At 39.9% G+C, this 18,126-nt stretch overlaps 1 protein-coding gene across 2 annotated transcripts in view; it reads right to left on the bottom strand.

Moving 5' to 3' along the window:
- The window catches only part of LOC120784595 (RNA-binding motif, single-stranded-interacting protein 3-like), a 115,821-nt gene that overhangs the window by 28,220 nt on the left and 69,475 nt on the right, over positions 1-18,126 (bottom strand). For both annotated transcript variants that reach the window (XM_040118518.1, XM_040118517.1), the window contains exons 5-6: positions 7,509-7,666; positions 6,366-6,445 (exon numbers count right to left, since the gene is read on the bottom strand). In XM_040118518.1, the coding sequence (XP_039974452.1) occupies positions 6,366-6,445; positions 7,509-7,666 (238 nt within the window). The remainder of the gene's footprint in view (positions 1-6,365; positions 6,446-7,508; positions 7,667-18,126) is intronic.

Below are 18,126 nucleotides of genomic sequence, written 5' to 3'. Positions count from 1 at the left end.
AAATTCTCATTTAAAATAAAATCCAGTCCATTAGCAAGCAACATGGGAAATCATTCAGTTGGAAAATGGGATCCAATCCCCAAATGTGACAAAATGAGAATCCCTCAGCTGGGCTGAATGGGATGCAATCCTCCTTCTTTTTTTTTTTTTGTTTAAGACACCCGGCATCAAAGAACTCCAAGCCCTGGGACAGAACAATATGCACTCAGGAGGGTTACTTGCTTGTTCCCGCATCACCCATGAGAGGAAACCAACTATTTACCACTGAAATTCAAAAATGTGCATTGGCAAAATGTTTATTCATATTGCTGTTAGCACTTTTATTTCATTAAAATTTCAATAGATCTGTCTACTGTAATAAACGTAAGTGTAAGGACTGAAAGCTGAGACAGAGAACTCAGATTTAGAAGATATGAAGATATTCACACTTATTAAGTTTAAAAGAAAACTGATGGTATCCACCCTCTGTCTTCCTTGCATTTGGCTGTTCCTTACAATGACAACCACTCACCAAACCAATCCCTCAGAGCATACCCGGGGGAGAGGAAGTTTACTACATTCACTACATTCTCTCATCATAAACCTAAAAAAAACCGAGGCTGAGAAAAGAGTTATTTGGGAAAACCTAAAGTAACACAAAGGGAATTGGCTGTGAGACAAGTACAAATAAAATGTAATGATGAACTGACACATTTATTTAGGAAATTAATTCTCCAAATAATGTGAAGATGGCACCACATGTCTTTGCAATTTTCAGAACTTGACAGCACTGATATGATTTGATTAGTGCTTCAAAAGAATTGCATTTTAACACCCATAACTAGTGTTGAATAAGTGGCTCCAAATAACACATGTAAACTGACACCACGTCTGACAGTGCTGTACTACCACATAATTACACAATCTTTTTCTCGGTGCAGCCTCATTTCAATTTTTCCTCCATTATCAGGAACATCAAATAAAATTCATTTCCCATTTATGAACGTACTGAACCACTTGAATGGTGGCAATGAATGGGGGTTCAATGCTTCATGATCGTACCAGGCATATAAGGCAGGCTGCACACATTTTTAAAAGCCTCCTGAATATTATTGAAACTACTGAGTGATAATGTGCCTTCTCTGAGATCAGGAGTCTTTTCATTCTTGTCTTCCATTTGTCTTCCCATTAGGGGAGGGCAGGACAAGGAGAAATATCAAAGCAAAACTACATCAGATAGTTAAAGAGTTAAAGTTAAAGTGGGATGGAAAAAGAAAGGAAGAGTGCCAACTGGGTGAGGGAAAAATGGCATGGGACCAGTGGAGATGGAGGAAGGGAAGATCAGATGTGGGATAGAGGTGGTGGGGTGAGAGAGATGATAACTGGGGGGAGAAGAGCAGACAAAGAAGCAACATGAAAACAGTAAAAAAAGACATAAAGGGGAATTGCAAACGGTGAAAATATGTAATTTTCTTTACCTGAATTACTATTTATTTATTTATTGATACACTTTTGTTAAGCAGTATCTGACCAGGTCCTATGTAATTGCTGTTTTACCTTTTTTGTGACGCATCAGGATAAAAAAAAAAAAGACTGAACACATCAATTTAAAATTTAAACTGCAAAGTATTTGTATTATGGTGCTGCATGAGGCTATTATTACCTAAATATCAAACAAACATGAGTCAACAACATTGCCTGAAAAACTCCCAACCTTTAGTAAAAGGGTCAATTGGGTGCACGTTGTCAGAGGAACAAAACCAAAATGAATCTAAAGGGCAAGTTTACTTGTTATTGGTCTGAGGATTTACTTACATGCAAAAAGAAAACAACGAAAAAAGAAAAATGGGAATTACATTCCTCACAATGGAACTTGCCAGTCTGATTCCGAATATTTAACACCAAATCTTTAGTTCGCTTCAATCAAACTGCTGCATTTTCCCGTTTAGTGCGGTTCATTTGGGCTGGTGTAGAATCAAACTAAACAACTGCTCTCAAGCAGACACCGGTGTGGCTTGTTTATGGTGTGAAAACTGAATGGACCAGCCACAGGATTTTCTGACAGAAGATATATGGTTTTAGTGGGATTTCAAAAGCTAAACTACTATTAAATCATCTGCTGATCATGAGCCCTTAAAAAATACATTTTCTTAGCAATCTGTATAAATGTAGAGTCTATAAGTGTATTAGTTCAAGATCATTTGGTAGCCATGGTAACACCTATGTGCATCATTAAGTGAGTGTGGGTATTTCCCTTCAATCAGAAAGTGAAAAAGATTTCAAACAGAGGTGTATTGAGTATGTGTCCTACTACAAGGATAACAGGACCACACACTATCCTCCCTGAATATTATGGTGCAAAATGTCTCTTTTATCCTGTTTCTGTCAGTTCATCACTATGTATAACTTACAAGGTCCATTCCTCAACTAATAATATTCATAATCAGTTATTTCTTCATGAGCTCCTTGTGAATACCAGAGTAGACTCTTGATAGGACTGATAGGATAGGATAAGATATTTTTGGTTGTATTCATTTGACCAAAAATGTCCAATGAATAGGTTAACTGTCAATCCAACTTTATGTTTACAACGATGTATCTTATTTTTTCCCCTTGGTCTGGACCAAATGAACCGAACTATAGGTGTGACAGCACCCATGGATCTGGAAAGTTTAATATATCAAGCTATGACATGAAGTGATATGGTCATGATGAAGCTGTAGAAGATATGTGCTATTTATGGGTGGATAGGGATATCCTCCCACTGGAGCTGAGTCTCTCTTTCACAGTAAGGAGGCAAAAAATTATCGAAAAGGTACAAATATAAATCTGTATAAAGTCTGACTACAATCCAGAACGTTCTGTATAAATAAAAGTTAAAAATAGAGAAAATCAAGTCTACATTCAATCTAGATACTCTATCTCTATGAAGGGACCCACTGGGAGAAGCAGAAATCTGTGGATCAATGGACTTCATGTTAACTAGGGGTGATGGAAGCTCTGGTCATGTGATCAATGTCTGCATTAATCTTGCCGCTAGAGGGTAAAATATTACTGTTGCCTGTCAATACATCAGCCTGGGCGGACAGACTGCAGTATAAATCAGAGGAAGACACAGGAAAAGGCACAAGCACACATCACTCAATGATACACACATGTATATTGAAACATTAAACAGTTCCAGCATGCCAGGTTTAACACTTTTTAACAGTGATTTTGTAATGTTTCTTTCAGACAACGAATGGTAGTAAGAAGAAGGCCAACAGCAAACCAAAGCCTAAAGGTCTGTCATAATGTCACTGCAACAGCCTTGGAAATGCCACAGACTATCAGTGACATAGAAAACCAGTGACATAAATCAACAGAAGCTGGCTTTAGAGACACACATTTTGTCTTTAGATCGGTAAGCACACTGTGTGTGTGTGTGTGTCTGTATGTGTATGTTTGGGTGGTGTGTGGGTGTCTTTTGTGGATCAGTACACAGAAGATCTGGCTTGGCCAGATTCTCCCTATTTCATCAGTTTCATCGGAGCTCAGAGCAATTTAGGAGGTAAATAAACATACATTTACATGCACACTCACTCCCATACACACACTGACACACAGACAAAGAAGAAAGGAGAAAATGGACACCCCTGGCAACGACAAGAAATGAAACTCCTTCAGTATAGAGGTCAGCAACTTGATGGGTGTAGAGAGGTTAGCATATCTGTGTTCATGTATGTGAGTTTGAATTTAAACCTGCATTAATTTATTTTTGGCACCACAAGCTCTAAACACAACACTGACGTATTATCACCTTATACCTTTATGGTGAATATGTTAGCAAACAGTTGCTTATGCACAAATCCAACAGATACAGAGCACCATTTACTTTCATTTGGAGTCCAATATTCAAGCTTGCTTTTTAGCTGCTAAATGCTCCACTCTGTCCACTGCGTCTGACATTTGTTGCTGGGCGAGTAGTGTATAGTGGGTTTTCAGAGCTTTTTCCCTGCAAACAGCTGCTGGCTGCAGATAGAAATGGGGATGATGAGAGCTATGAGACTGAACCAAAGCAGTAAGTTTGTGACCAAAACAATAAGCTGAAGGATGCTAAAAAGCTCTGTAGAGCTAAGGTGGACTCTGGAGTTGGGAAACCCTTTTCGTACTACACACAGTCCTTTTATCCATTGTTAATATGAAAATATTAATAAGAGCATCTTTAAGTCAATTAAGTGTGTGGGGGTAGAAACCAGTCATCAGTAGCTTTTAGCATTTATCCTACTCTGTCCCAGTAAGTGTGTGCAAAAGTTAATAGATTTATAAATTATTCATACGATAACCTGCTATGGAATTTCTCTTAAAATATTTTAATCAAAAATGAACTGGAACAACAATCTGTAACACTGAGTTCTTTGCTATTATGTAACAATTTCCACCACAACAGTTTTGTTTTCAGATTTGTCATGGAATAAAGCTTGTCAACCAGCAAAATAGCACAACCATGAAACTCATGACTCTTTACTGTGCTGATAGTCACACTTTTGCTTGTATGAAAAGTTGAGGTTCTGTGTTTCTCACACACACAGACACACAGAGGCTGCAAAAGGAAGCAGCAATGGCTTTGATGATGTATCATTCACTTGCTACAAAATTACACAGCTATATCTCACATTTTATAGAAGTATAGCAGTTTGTGTGTGTGTGTGTGTGTGTGTGTGTGTGTGTGTGTGTGTGTGTGTGTGTGTGTGTGTGTGTGTGTGTGTGTGTGTGAGTGTGTGTGTGTGTGTGTGTGTGTGTATCTGGGTGAGAAACAGAGTTGCCCACCATGCTGTACCTCAGAAATCATACTGCCAGGGCAAAGTTCTCTCTGTCTGTCCTTGATTTCCATTTTCTTCAGTGTAGTGCACTTCTCTGTCTCTATCTATATCTGATCCTTTTTTATCTCCATCTGTTCTTCCTTACTCTGTGTCACTTTTAGTTTGGTTCTCTACACCTCAGCTTTTTTTTCTCTACCACCTTGTCCTTGCTTTGTTATCTCACTCATTTTTAGTCACTCCACTAGGCTCTCTCTCTATACAGTATTCTCTTTTACACCCACACACCCCTCATCCTCCTTCTCCTCCTCCTCTCTCTTTCTTTCTTCATTTCCCTACACCCCACCATTTTCCCTTTTCTCTGTCCCTCTGTCTTAAAAGGCAATGAGTCTTTGCTGTATATATGGGGGACAGTAAGAGATAGATTGTTTGCTTTCGGGGACGTCTGTCTGTGTATGTATGTACATGTGGCTTGTGCATGTGCCTGTCTCAATCTGTGCGCTGTACGGTGGAGGAATTAATCACTCAGACCTTCCTACTAAATCAATTCAAGGTGGTCGAAGGAGTGGGTGAGAGAGAGAGACAGAGCAGCAGAGATGATGCTGAAGTATTGTCAGTCGCACTGACACTGCTTTGTGAAAAGACAGATATAATACCAACAGGCAGAGATGTCCTGATGTAAGAGGGCCTGTGAGTTTTTCACTACAAAAAAAAAAAAAAGAGAAATATCCCCACTTGATTTGATGTCACACAGTACACATTTATCTACTAGTCTGAAACCAAAGCTGGTTTCTCTATAGCATCCATAAAAATCCTATGAAACAAAGATAATGCTTCTACCAGCAGATTATAACCCACTTTCCTAAAGCATGAAAAGAAATGTATAATGCTGGATATTGGACCTCAATAGTTTTTGAATAGCAACTGAAATGTGTAAAGTGTAAACAATGTCTATATTCAAAAGTTTTCATTCAGTGCTTGGTCAGATTTTATGTCCTGGTTTAATATTTCCTGATTTAAAGCAGCAAATCAGGAAACTCTGCTAAGTTTAGTCCCTATTTTTTTTAGGCTAAGGTCATATGTGGCTGCTTGTGTGAAGATAACATTAAACACTGATGAATTGAGACGTTATGGATGTATCTTATTAAATGCAAAATTGGTGCAAAAACTCCAGTACTGTAATGGTACTGGCAGTAAAAATGTTCAAACAATACCCAGCCCCTTTCATGCAAGCTAATGTGAATATAACAACATCATGTTGTGCATAGGTGATAAATGACAAGAAGACTGCTGTGTTCTCCACGAGCAAGACACAAAAAGAAGACTTCCATGACCTTTTTTATCAAAACATAAAAAACCCTGAACTTAGCATTTTTAATAGTTGGCAGTAAACTGAATTCAAGTTAAATAATCTCACCTTTGAGTTCAGCCACCCCCAGTGTGTTTCTGTAGGAAGGTTGAGTGCATGATGCTGCATAGTGCTACATCTATATGAGCACCCTGACCTATGGAGGAAAACCTTGCTCTACTGTAGAAAAACGCTGGCTTTGAGAGTACAAAGCAATTGTCTTGTTGACTGACACCTACCTGTCATGCCTGGAGGGGTTTTCAAGAACTTCCCATTGAAATTTTGGATCACCACATCACACTTCTCTGTTGACTCCATCCTGAGAGAGAGAGAAAGAGAGAGAGAGAGAGAAACAGGGGCTGCTTGAGGACAGTCAGCTCTTTATGTTAAATTTCAATGTGTGCAAGAGGTACAGTGGTTTCATTAAAAAGTGTGCTAATGTGAAAGTACTGTATGAGTGCATGCAAATGTGAGTGCATGCAAATGTGTCCTACACTGCAGTAAATAGATGAAATACCTGCCTGTTTATACATCTGTGCTTGTTTGTCTATGTATGCCTGAGCACAATACCGTTGGTAGGCTTGAGCATGTGTGTGTGTTTTCCATGGGGTTTCCTCTCCTTTGTCCCGGTTTAAAAGCTCCATTCAGTCTGATCTGTTGTGTGTCATGTCCTCTTTGTCTGCCCCTATTCAGCTCCGCTCACCCAATCACAGCTCAATGACTAATTGCCTGCTTGGCAAGCAAAAGCCAGTGTGTGACTGCATGTGTGCGTGTGTGCGGAGGGAGGGAAAAACAGTGACTGGAAAGAAAGAGAGAAATTTTGTATGTGTGTGCATGTGGTATGTGAGCGAGCATGTCTGTGTGTGTGTTTTGGGTTTTTTTCACATAGCCAGTGACCCTGAATGGAGCCCTCAATGCATTCTAATCACTGGCACACTCCACGGTGTAACTGAGAAGATCACACGCACACGCACACACACGCACACACACACACACACACACACACACACACACACACACACACACACACACACACACACACACACACACACACACACAACACACACAGAAAAGGGCTAAGGGGTCGAGGGTAGAGGAATGTGGAGTTGTATCATTAGAGCTAAAAGTCCTTTAGTTGTAAATGGCAGGGAGTCAACTCAAGGTAACACTGTCTCTTGCAATTGTCTAAAACATGAGTCTGGACCATAGTGTGATAGTTGAAACAGTATTATTTGTCTATTAAGTAATTATACAGTTGTTTGTCCAGCAAAAGATTAAGTTTTCGTACATTTAAATTACATGTAAAATTTTGGCTGGAACCACAGCAAGAACAGAAAATCCTGTGCGTAGTTTGTGTTCAGAATGTGTTTGTCCGTGGGTACCTTGCAAAGCCGACTCCTCGGCTCAGGCCGTTGGCGTCCCTCAGTATCCGTGTGGAAATGACGTGACCAAAGGGCTTCAGCATGTTCTCCAGCTCCTGCTCGTCCATGGACACCGGTAGGTTGGAGATGTAAAGATTGGTGGGGTCCTGCTCCTGTTGCTGTGGAAAGAGAGTGGTAGAAGATAAGGAATCTCCTATTATTACCTCCTTTGTCTTGCGTAAACAAACTTCTCAATTCCAGCCGGAAAAGAGACGTTGCATATTTTAGTCTGGTCTTAGAGAGATGAGAACTGATTGAAAATGCGTCTCTGAAGCCTTGAAACCAATCAGTGGTATTGGGTCCCACAGTGAACACTTGCTCTCCTTGAAGAAAATTAAAAAAGAGTCAAATTTATACTGTTTATTCTTAATAATTAAAATTCCCAACTATCGCTGCTGGATCAGCAGCTCATCTGCATAAAAATAACTCTGATGGTGAAGGGTTGAAATATTGTATTTATCCTCATACCAAGAGGATAAATCTAGACAGGATATTGCCCTTGTGACAAGCAAAACAATTTTTTTTCCCTTCAAGTATGTAAAAAGCTCAAAATAAAGTGACAGGAATAAAAGAGTCAACTATAATCCTCCACCAAAAGCTGGTTTCGCAGCAGTAAATGCATTGAAGGTTAAGGCTGTGCCATTCAAGTAGTTTATTTCCATCTTTATGACTGAATATCCGACTGCAAAATATCTGTGACTTTAACTCAAGTGGCAAACTCTCCTCAAAAGAGGAATAAACATTTTATGGGAAAGACAGTGCACCTGCTTCACACTCAGAACCGCTGAAGCAATAAGGTAACCCCCTAAGGATTCATAGATGTTAACAGAGTTGCATTAAATTTATCCACGGGAATGAGGGAACCTCCATTTAATATGCCTCTCAGTTAGTTAGACTAGTATACTTCAATTATTTTCATTCTGTTTGGCAGCACTCCATTGAAATGATCCTCTGCAGGAAACCAAAGCCTGTGTGAGCGTGTGTGTTTGTGCGTGTGTGTGTGTGTCTACAGTGCTCACAAATTAAAGAGGGATGGATGCAGAAGTGGGTTTGACGAAGGGTGTTCTATTACAGAAACTTGATATTGACAGAGAAAGAAAAAGAGGTATAATACATGTATGTTCTATAAATTATAACTACATGATTTTAAGCCATTACACAGTCTATACAGTGCCTCTGTTGATGCTGTAAAAAATTCTGTTTCATGAGAGTTTATGGCTGTGTTCGCTGTGTCTCTCTTCTGCTACCATGGTAGGGTAGGTGCGTGCAACACAAGACAGTTTATTACAATCAGTGCCCAGGAGTTCCTGGACGGTCTCTGATACATTTTGTCAGAAGGCTCTTCTTTGTATTAAACATTAGTATCTCACACCTTTTATATTCCTCTAAGCTCATGTGCATAATTTCAGACGTCATAAATATTAGTAATACTGTACACTGACATAGAATCCTGTGTAGCGCTGGAATGGGACATTGTTCATACATTTGATTCTACTATTGTCAGGGAAAGTGAAACAAATGCTTCAAGTGCATATAGTGTGCCCTATGCTGTATACTTTGAACTAAATAGTAAGACTCCATAAATATATTTGTGCAATGGCAAACAACAATATGTGTGTGTGTGTGTGTGTGTGTGTGTGTGTGTGTGTGTGTGTGTGTGTGTGTGTCTGTGTTGTTGGTTGAATACTTGTGTGCATTTGTGACCAAAAAAAACTGCCTTATGTGGCTCATTTAAACCTAAAAATTTCCTTTATTCATGGAGGATTTTCCTTTGCATGCACCAGAGCTGTTTGATTTCAGGAGCGGGTGTTCCAAGTCTGGCTGACTGTGACTAAAGCCATCTATGTAATCAGTGACTCAGAGTGAGCAGAACAGCTTCAGTGAAGAAGTCTGAAATATTTACCTTTCTTTCTAAGTCTGAATATCTCTCTTCGTCAGCAGGGATTTTCCTTTGGCAGAGTGTCCAATACACAGAGTAGCACAGTTGTCCTCCTACACACAGCAGCTGGCTTTGCATGTAGTCTTTTACATTTGCGTGCATGTGTGTGCATGCATTTACAGTATGCAAGAAGCGACAGACAAAAGTAGCAATATCAAATGCATGGTGTCATATGTAACAGCTGTGGAATCTGTCATTGATCTTAGAGTCATCTTCCTTAAAGAGTTACGTCGTCAACGACCTCTACTTGCAACAAACCTGTGTAAACTATAGTTTCACTGCTTTTCAATACAGACTTTATTAAAATGTTCATTAATAGAAATGATTCTCAATCTTTCAAGTCTGTCTTAAAACATCAGTCAGGTGCTCATATGGACATTGTAACAGGTTTTGCGGTTGTAATCATTCCTCCCTTCCTAATGTACTTTCAGGGTATTTGATGGAGGACAAAAATCTATAGTCCTCGTTGTGTGCAAAAATGTATTAAAAGGTTTATCTGAAGCTAATATAAGGCTTTGGCAGTAATAGTCAAAGGTCAGTTAAAACAAGTGGTTATCTTCCAAAGCTACAGTCTGTTTAGTATGGAATTCCCTCTTTATGTTATTGTCCCTCCACTTAGCTCAGCATAGAAACACTGTCACAACAAAAAAGGGGAATTTTGTGCTACGAAGACTGTAACTTTGGAAAATATCCACTTGATTTTGCTAACTCAGTCTTTTGAGACTGCAAGGACAGTGGATCTTGTCCCCCATCACTTACATTGGAAGTACATTAGTAAGAGATCTCTTAATGTCCAGCTTGAACAGGAGGAACGATTACGACATGCAAAACCTGTTTTAGTGTTCATATGGTACCTGAGTATTGTTTTTACTTAAGCTAGGTCCTATGGGGCAATCATTCCGGCCTTCAGAAACTGAAAGCAGGAAGCTCATAATGTAATAACCATGTCCACATGTTCTGTTGATAAAATTGCAAACTATTCTTTTTATCAGAGAGTTGGGGTTTTATTTAGCAAACTTCCAACTTGTCAAATGGTTGAAACGGTGGTGCGTGTGCAGCATCAGAACATATAGACATATCCGACTGTACTGTGAGCTTTCTGTTGATGGAATCAAGATATATCCTGATTTGCGAAGGCCCAAACAATTACCCCATGGGACCACGTTTACAAACAGGGAATTTATATACCCAGCTGATGTGAGAAACCTTTTCAATAAAAATAAGAACTTTAGGACTCTCACAATTTTGTTGAGATTCAGCAGTGAAACACTGTCTAGAGCTACTAAGGCTAAAACTAATAAAAGCACCATTGCACATCCAAGTTACAGGAATTCAGTTGAGGAATCACTGGAGAAACTCAAATACAACCACCGCCATGTCACACTCTTTAATGTTACAAGTCTTTGAGTTTTTGTCATTCAAACAAATTAGCTCCAGAGTACACCCGAGGCTATGCTCTGATGTGCTTTACACTCTTACTGTGGCTGTGGACTTTGTCATTATGAACAATAACTTGCTCTTGTATGCACAAAGGAATTTCAGTCTTCAATCTAGAGTTACTCTGTATGTTGCAGAATTTCCCCTGGCTGTCTATGTAGGCAACACTGACAGATTTCTGTTCCCCCCCCCTTTTTTTTTGTTTGCAAACCATAAAAACATTAAATGGTAAAACAGAAGATTTCCTATCCCTGTGGTCAATGTGGTTACGAGCTAATTTCATCCAAAGACAATATGTCTTAAACAAAATCTCACAGTGGTTTGCCCAATTTCAGTGAAAAGTGGGTCAGCTGTTTTGTTTCTGCCCACATTTTCCATATAGTTTGCAGTTACTGTAACAAGGGAAATGAATGCAGATTCATGCAAACAAGAGGGATACCATAACATCTCCTCCCCTCCTCCAGTTGCTGATTATGATACATGACTGTGTTGTCTATTCCATTGTCTGCCTGAAAATCCTTAGTTTGTATGTTTTATATTGTCTCAATCCAGGGAATTCAAGAGTGAGATGGGTACAAATCAACAGGGCCATCACGATGGGTTACTGAAATCACATTACACTCCACCTCACCATGTCTAGACGTAGTTGGCTGTAAAACACATTTATTTGCACAAGTACTTATGGGATATGAACTAAAGTGCTTTGGAGCAGCCACATGTGAAAAAACTCTGCTTGACTTTGCTCAAAGTTGCAGTTTGCACAAAGTTATTTCTAAGCAATCTCTCACTCTGCATGTTACAAATGACTCATCTCTCTCTCTCTCCCTTTTTCTCTCCCTTTCCCCTCTCTCCCTAAGTTTCTTTGTCCACACCCCCCACCCCCAACCCCCATCCCCTCTGTAACATCTGTCATGAACTGGAAACAGCTTCACACCAACTGTGTCTCTTCCTGACTGTGTAGCCTGCCAGCAAGTCAGCCAGTGTTTTCAGCCCCATTAAACCTCATTGCTGCATCATTATAGCAGGTCTGTGCCTCTTATCATGCTCATTCCCGGTTACCTTGCAATGCCACACTGCCTGCTGAAGAGCTAGAGGGTAAAGAGAGGGCAAATCAATGGCAAAACACCTGCGAAATACACCAGCTGAGTCTGTATGCTAGATGGATGGATATAAGGCGAGATGATACTTGAATGTCGCATGTCTTTGCAATCCTGCTTGCATCTCAAATAGCACAACTTCACATCAGAAAATGACACATCATGGCCTCTCACAACCCTGAACAGGAATGAGTGCTTATTGAAAATGGATGGATGGAAAGATGAGGAATAAATAAGTGAAACCATAGGCAGAGCAATGATTTGAAAACAACGGGTAGAGCACTTTCATAAAGAAGCAGTATATGATTAGGGAAATCAGATTTTCTGTTAATTCTGTGTGGACTCCTTCCTCTTACCATTCGATCTTGTCTTTTACTTAATCCTGCTCATTTCCTCCTTTAATCCATCTATTCTTCCTTTTCCTTTGCCCTCCTTCAGCTCCCCTCCCCTCTATCCTTAATTTCCTCCTTTCTCATGCTCACCTTTACCCTCCTCCTCGTGTCCTTTCCTCTTTTCCCTACTTGCTATTCGCCCCTCCTCTTCCTCAGATTAAAACCTAATCTCCTATAATGGTAGACTTGCTGCCTAAAATGCTATCTGAATGCTTAATTAATATTTAAAGAGCAGAATTTTTCTCCTCACCCTTCTCATCCTTCTCTTCCTTACCGTCTTGCCTCTTTGCTCTTTTTCCTCTTCCATGTTTTACATTTTCCTCTTCATACCATCCTCATGTTTATTCTCCTTCATTTCCATTTATCCCTCACCACCACCTCTTCCTTTCTCTGCATTTCTGCCTTCCTCCATCTTCCTCTTCCTCAAGACAAGTTCTAATCTTTTATAATGATTGTCTGGGTATCTAAACGCTTTCTAACGGCTTAATCAATACTTAATGAACATACCATAAATTCTTTATGAACCCTAAACCCTGAAATCCCCAGGGTTTCATTAGCCATGGAGATATACACTTTCCTCCATCTTCATGATGACTACAGGCTCAGTGAAATCAACACTGGATACTGATTACCTCAGCATTTAGTGCGCTGGTCAGTTAATATTAGTAGGCATGGTGTTTTGGGTGCTGCTGCCTCTTCTAATGTACATATGTTTGCACTTACATTGTAGGTGGAGAGCACAAAAATATGACACAAATGTCTATGTAAAATGTTATTTTGATCAGTTGTACATAGGCTGTATGTTCTTTCAATTATACAGTTCTTAACACATCGCTCAAATATCAGATCACTTGTATGTACAGTATATTTTCAGTCCGTCTGCTGCATGGCTCAACTAGTTAGCTTGTTGTGTGGGTCTTGTGAGTGCATTGTGAAAAAAAAATGGAAATATTCAGACATAATCAAAATTCCTGAAGCATTGCTGCATGCTTCAGCCAGCTAAAGGCCACTGTAATGTCAGTGTTCTTGCAACTTAAGAGATTCCATAGCTCGTGGATGTACAGTGTGTGCTATTCAGCACAAGAAGAGCCACAGCTGTTTATTTCCTCTACATATTTGTGTGTTGAATGTCTCCAGATTATTGGGTTTAATACACAATACACAATAGGGCATGGACTGTGTCTCTGTTGTCACATCCTTTCAACCTCCAAGAAATAACAACTTTTCAAGCAGAAAGAGATAACACTAAGATTGATCCATGCACTTGTAAATTCTACACCAGGTTTTTGCTGTGGTTAATTGGCTTCAAAGGTCATTTAGCTTGGCTAACCTTTAAAAGACTGAGCTAACACTCAAGGACCATTGAAATTGGGGTAGAGGCTTTTCAGTTGATGGCATACTTATGAAAATATTCAGAAGTAGCAAAGCTGTTTTCCACTCTGTGGCTCTCTAGTGGCTGTGAAGTGGCAAAGAAACCCTGACTATTCAAAGAAATGGCATCACACTTGACTAAGTGAGAGACTGACTATGTTTCAATGTTTAATTCAATTTCGTGACGGCCAGAGCGTTTTTCCTCCCTCTGGCTTCCAACACTGCCTGCGTCTTCACACTCTGCATGACTCATTTAAAGCAATAAGAGAGAGATAATGGGACTACACACACACACACACACTCACACACACAGTTCTCACATTCTCTAGTCACACATGCAGTTAAATTCAACCATTAATTTACGTTTGCCCCTCTCTCTCTTCAGCCCTCTTTTTTGCTTTTGCAATGCTCTCTACAATCCTCTCTTTCTCATTGCAGTTTTAACATGGTTTCCTCCCTTCTCATCCCACCCTTTTTTTTTCCACTCACACTGTCTCTACTGTGTGTATTAAAAAGCCAGTAATTCATCACAGAGCCAGAGCAGAGTGCAGTCCCTGCTGCACACCAGTGTGCTGGTTGCTTGTCTGCCAGCCATCCAGAGCTGGAATCAATCACCCAATCCTGAGACACTGAAACCAACAGGGAGGGTCACACACAGATAGAGGAGAGAGAGAGAGACACACACAGAGAAGCCTAGAGTGAGGGAGAAAGGGTGGAGGTAGACGTACAGAGAGACAGAGAAGCTCAGGGTGGCTTAAGTAAACATTTCCTGGGCTGAATACAGATCAAAATGCCTCTTAAATCAATCAATTCAATTTCCCTTGGGTGTGATTTGAAATAAAAAAGATATCATGGACACATTCATACATACAAGTAGACAGACTAAACAATATCGTAGCCTAATTGTAATTTCACATCTGTCGTGCTGTTTTTTGTTGTGGATGTTATTTTTCAGACTGACCTCTGAAGCTTCACTATGTGGAGCCAATTAAGGAAAATACATTCTATACTAGTTATGAGTTATGAGTTATACTACAAAATATGAAACACATGTTTATGGTCACAGACGGAAAACACATTATGGTTGTACCCTTCATAACACAGAGGGCCTTAGGTTAGACTGGTAAGATACCAAGGCACTGCTGTAACACACAAAAACCAATGTAGAGGGATTACACACACAAACACCGACACATAACAGGCGCGATGCCCAAAAAACGGATTCAGTGTGCACTGTACATACACATCCCCCTCTCTCAAGCTCTCTTTCTTTTTTCCCTCTTCTCTTCTGTAGTACTGAATGCTGTAATCAAGGCTAATGGGACTCAGCTGTTGGCCAGTCTAATTACCTGGAATACAGATGGATGATCTGAAAGGATAGCCTACACAGAAACACTCACTCACACACACACAACGCACACAGTCTACATAGACACATAGTTTTCTTTCATGCACCTGCCACTCAAATAAATGCGTGTGTGCCTGAGTCTGAGTCAGCATATGCTTGTTTGTATGTGGTGTGTGTTTATGTGTGTTAAAGGAATAAACAGAAAGTGATCGTGTGCACATGAATGCATGCATTTGTTAAAGGTCAATAAAAGCTCAGGCAAAATTTCCATTCCTTCTCCAAGTCAGGAATTCCCAGGGAGCAGCCTGGCAGAGAAAAGCGTGGTGTTAAATTTACACAAAACCTCTCTGGTCTTTATTTCTCAGTTTTTTTATTACTAAATCATTCCACTTATTTTCAACCTGGGTCATATTTTCCCAACAATTTCAGTCATGCTGTTTACTTCTGAACAAATTCTTACCCTTTTGACAAAGAGCAACCTCCATTAGAAGGTGTGGTGGATGGAGTATAAAACAGTCAATCAGGTTACCTGTTACTTATCTCTTTTGTGCCTTGTGGCGTATAAGGCCTTCACAGAGCGTTTCCACCTTTCTTTCCATGATTTCCAGCCTGCCTCTTCTCTTTCTTTCTCAACTGTGTGCCTCCAGGTAATTCTTTGGTCGTCCCTTTTTTATTTTTCTTCCTAACACATTACTTCCTCAATCAGCCGCTTAATGTCTTTCTAGTAACTCTTCAGTACTGATGTGGTCTTGCCATTGAATTCATAGGTTTCTTCGTAGGCCCCTGTTATGGAAGACACTAACTGCTACGTTGTCTCCTTTGTTCATTTTCCATGTCTCACACCCATATAACAAGACCGGCAGCACCAGCATTTTATAGAGTCTCAACTTTGTTGTTCTTAAGATATTGCTGGATCTTCAAGTCCTCTTTAGTCAAATGAATGCACCCCTGGCTTTTTAGAGTCTGTTCTTCAGGGCCCTCATACCACCTCCCTCCCTACAAACTGTTGCTCCCGATAAGTGAAATCTACAGCTATAATATCTTGTTCATTGATGCTAATATTTTTCTGGTTTCTTGCATTAATCCTCATCACTTTCATCTTTTCTATGTTGATCTTGAATCCCACCCCTCTGGCTTTGGTAGTGGAAAGTAGTGCTATAACATTCACAGTGTCCTGGTCATCTAGTTTTGATGTTAGCTGCCACTTAATACCATACTCACCATGGTCAACTGTTTCTCTTATTATCCACTCCATAACCATCAAGAACAAAAATCCCGATATATTGCATCCTTGTTTGACACTGTTTTTTTTATGTCAAAACACTCAAATGTTTCTCCTTGGTCTTCTACTGCAAATTGGGAGTCTTGATAGAATATTTCCACCATTCTCACAATCTTCTTTAGGATTCCGTACTTTTTCATGATCACCCACTGGCTTTCATGGTGAAGAGAGTCAAAAGCCTTTTTTGAAATCTATTAAATTCAGGTCAAGCATCGCTTACCACTCACTGACCGGTTTGTGGTATGAAGATCAGATCTGTTGTTCCCCTGCCCTTCCTATAACCAGAATGTTCCTTTCTTCACCTGTAGTTGACTTTGCTTCTTAGCCGATCAATATTAATCCTATCCCACAAGAGAGAGAAGGGTTATGCCTAGTTTTTGCATTCTGTGAGATTTCCTGTCTACGCTTGTTTGATGATAAGCCCTAACTTCCGGCTCCTCAGGATCTTCTCACGCTTCCATTTTGTCTTCAACAGTTGATGTATTTTCCTTGCTGAAAACTTTATGTCTGCCTTCAGTAACTCGGCCACAACAGGGTCAGTTGCTGGTGCTTTCCCATTCTGTAGTCTATTTATTGTTGCTTTGCCTTGACTGCAAGCTCTTCCATCATGACATTTAATTTGCATTCCTCATCCTCAGTTATTGAGTTTTCTGGTTCTTAAGCACTTCCTTAAAGTGCTCTGTCCATCTTGACTGCACTTCATCTTTTCCACTGACAAGGTTTCCATTCTTGTCCAGTACTGCTGTACTCTGCCTAGGTCTTTCATTGCACTGTGTTTTGTGAGGCCGTACAGTGTCTTCATGTGTTGTCTTTTAGCAGCTTCTTCTGCTTCACTTACGATGTTTTCCATTCATTACATTTTTTTGTCTACTTTTTTCTCATCCATGACCAAGATGAATGAGAATCTTCACAGTGGCTCTGCTTCTAGTTACTGTAATAATGCAGTTTTATGGGAGAGTGTTATCAGCCCTCAGCCCAACCCCAAATACTGGTGCTCCAGGTACATAAACCAAAAGTACAAGACTCCAGCTGATATAGCTCCAGGGGTCATAGAAATGAAAAAAACTGCCACACCAAGATAAGGTGGTGATCTCGTCATGGATCAAATCAATCAGGGCCAAGGCAAAAAGGGAAATAACCTTGAATGGAAACTGAAAATGGTTTATTTAAAAGATACTTTTTAAACATTGTCAGTGGCAAAGTGACAATAGAGCAGCATGTCAAGAGCTCGAAAATTCAGTATAAAGGGATGAAGAACTTTTAGAGTTCAGATGGAGCCAATTGAAATGCTGTCCAGAATGTAAACCATTCAACAACAACACAGACTTCCTGGCTCCCAAGACAATAATAGTACATCCCATCCACAGATCCAAATTGTGTTGTTGAGTGTTGTTGAATGTTGAGTATACTTGAATGTTCATCAAAATGGATGGATTTTTAAACAAATCTCCTGTCTGTCTGATAAATGTGTCTCTGTGTCATTCGAAGCCTTGTCAGCTTGATGTCGTAGTGTCTGCCTGAGGAGAGAGTAGGCTTCAGGGAAAACCTCGCTCTAAATGATTAATGGAGTCTGGAACCAAGGAGGGGAGTTGTCTCTGACTCTGTAGGTACACACCCTGCTTACGCCTTTGAGAAAGAGAGTTTTGTGTTTGTGTGTATGTGTGTGTGTTTCTGATGGTTTCATGGCAGTTCAGAGGGACTCATTAATGATGG

Source organism: Xiphias gladius, chromosome 22 (assembly GCF_016859285.1).
Source record: "Xiphias gladius isolate SHS-SW01 ecotype Sanya breed wild chromosome 22, ASM1685928v1, whole genome shotgun sequence".
Taxonomy (NCBI): Eukaryota; Metazoa; Chordata; class Actinopteri; order Istiophoriformes; family Xiphiidae; genus Xiphias; species Xiphias gladius.
This window is presented reverse-complemented; position numbering and strand designations above follow the sequence as displayed.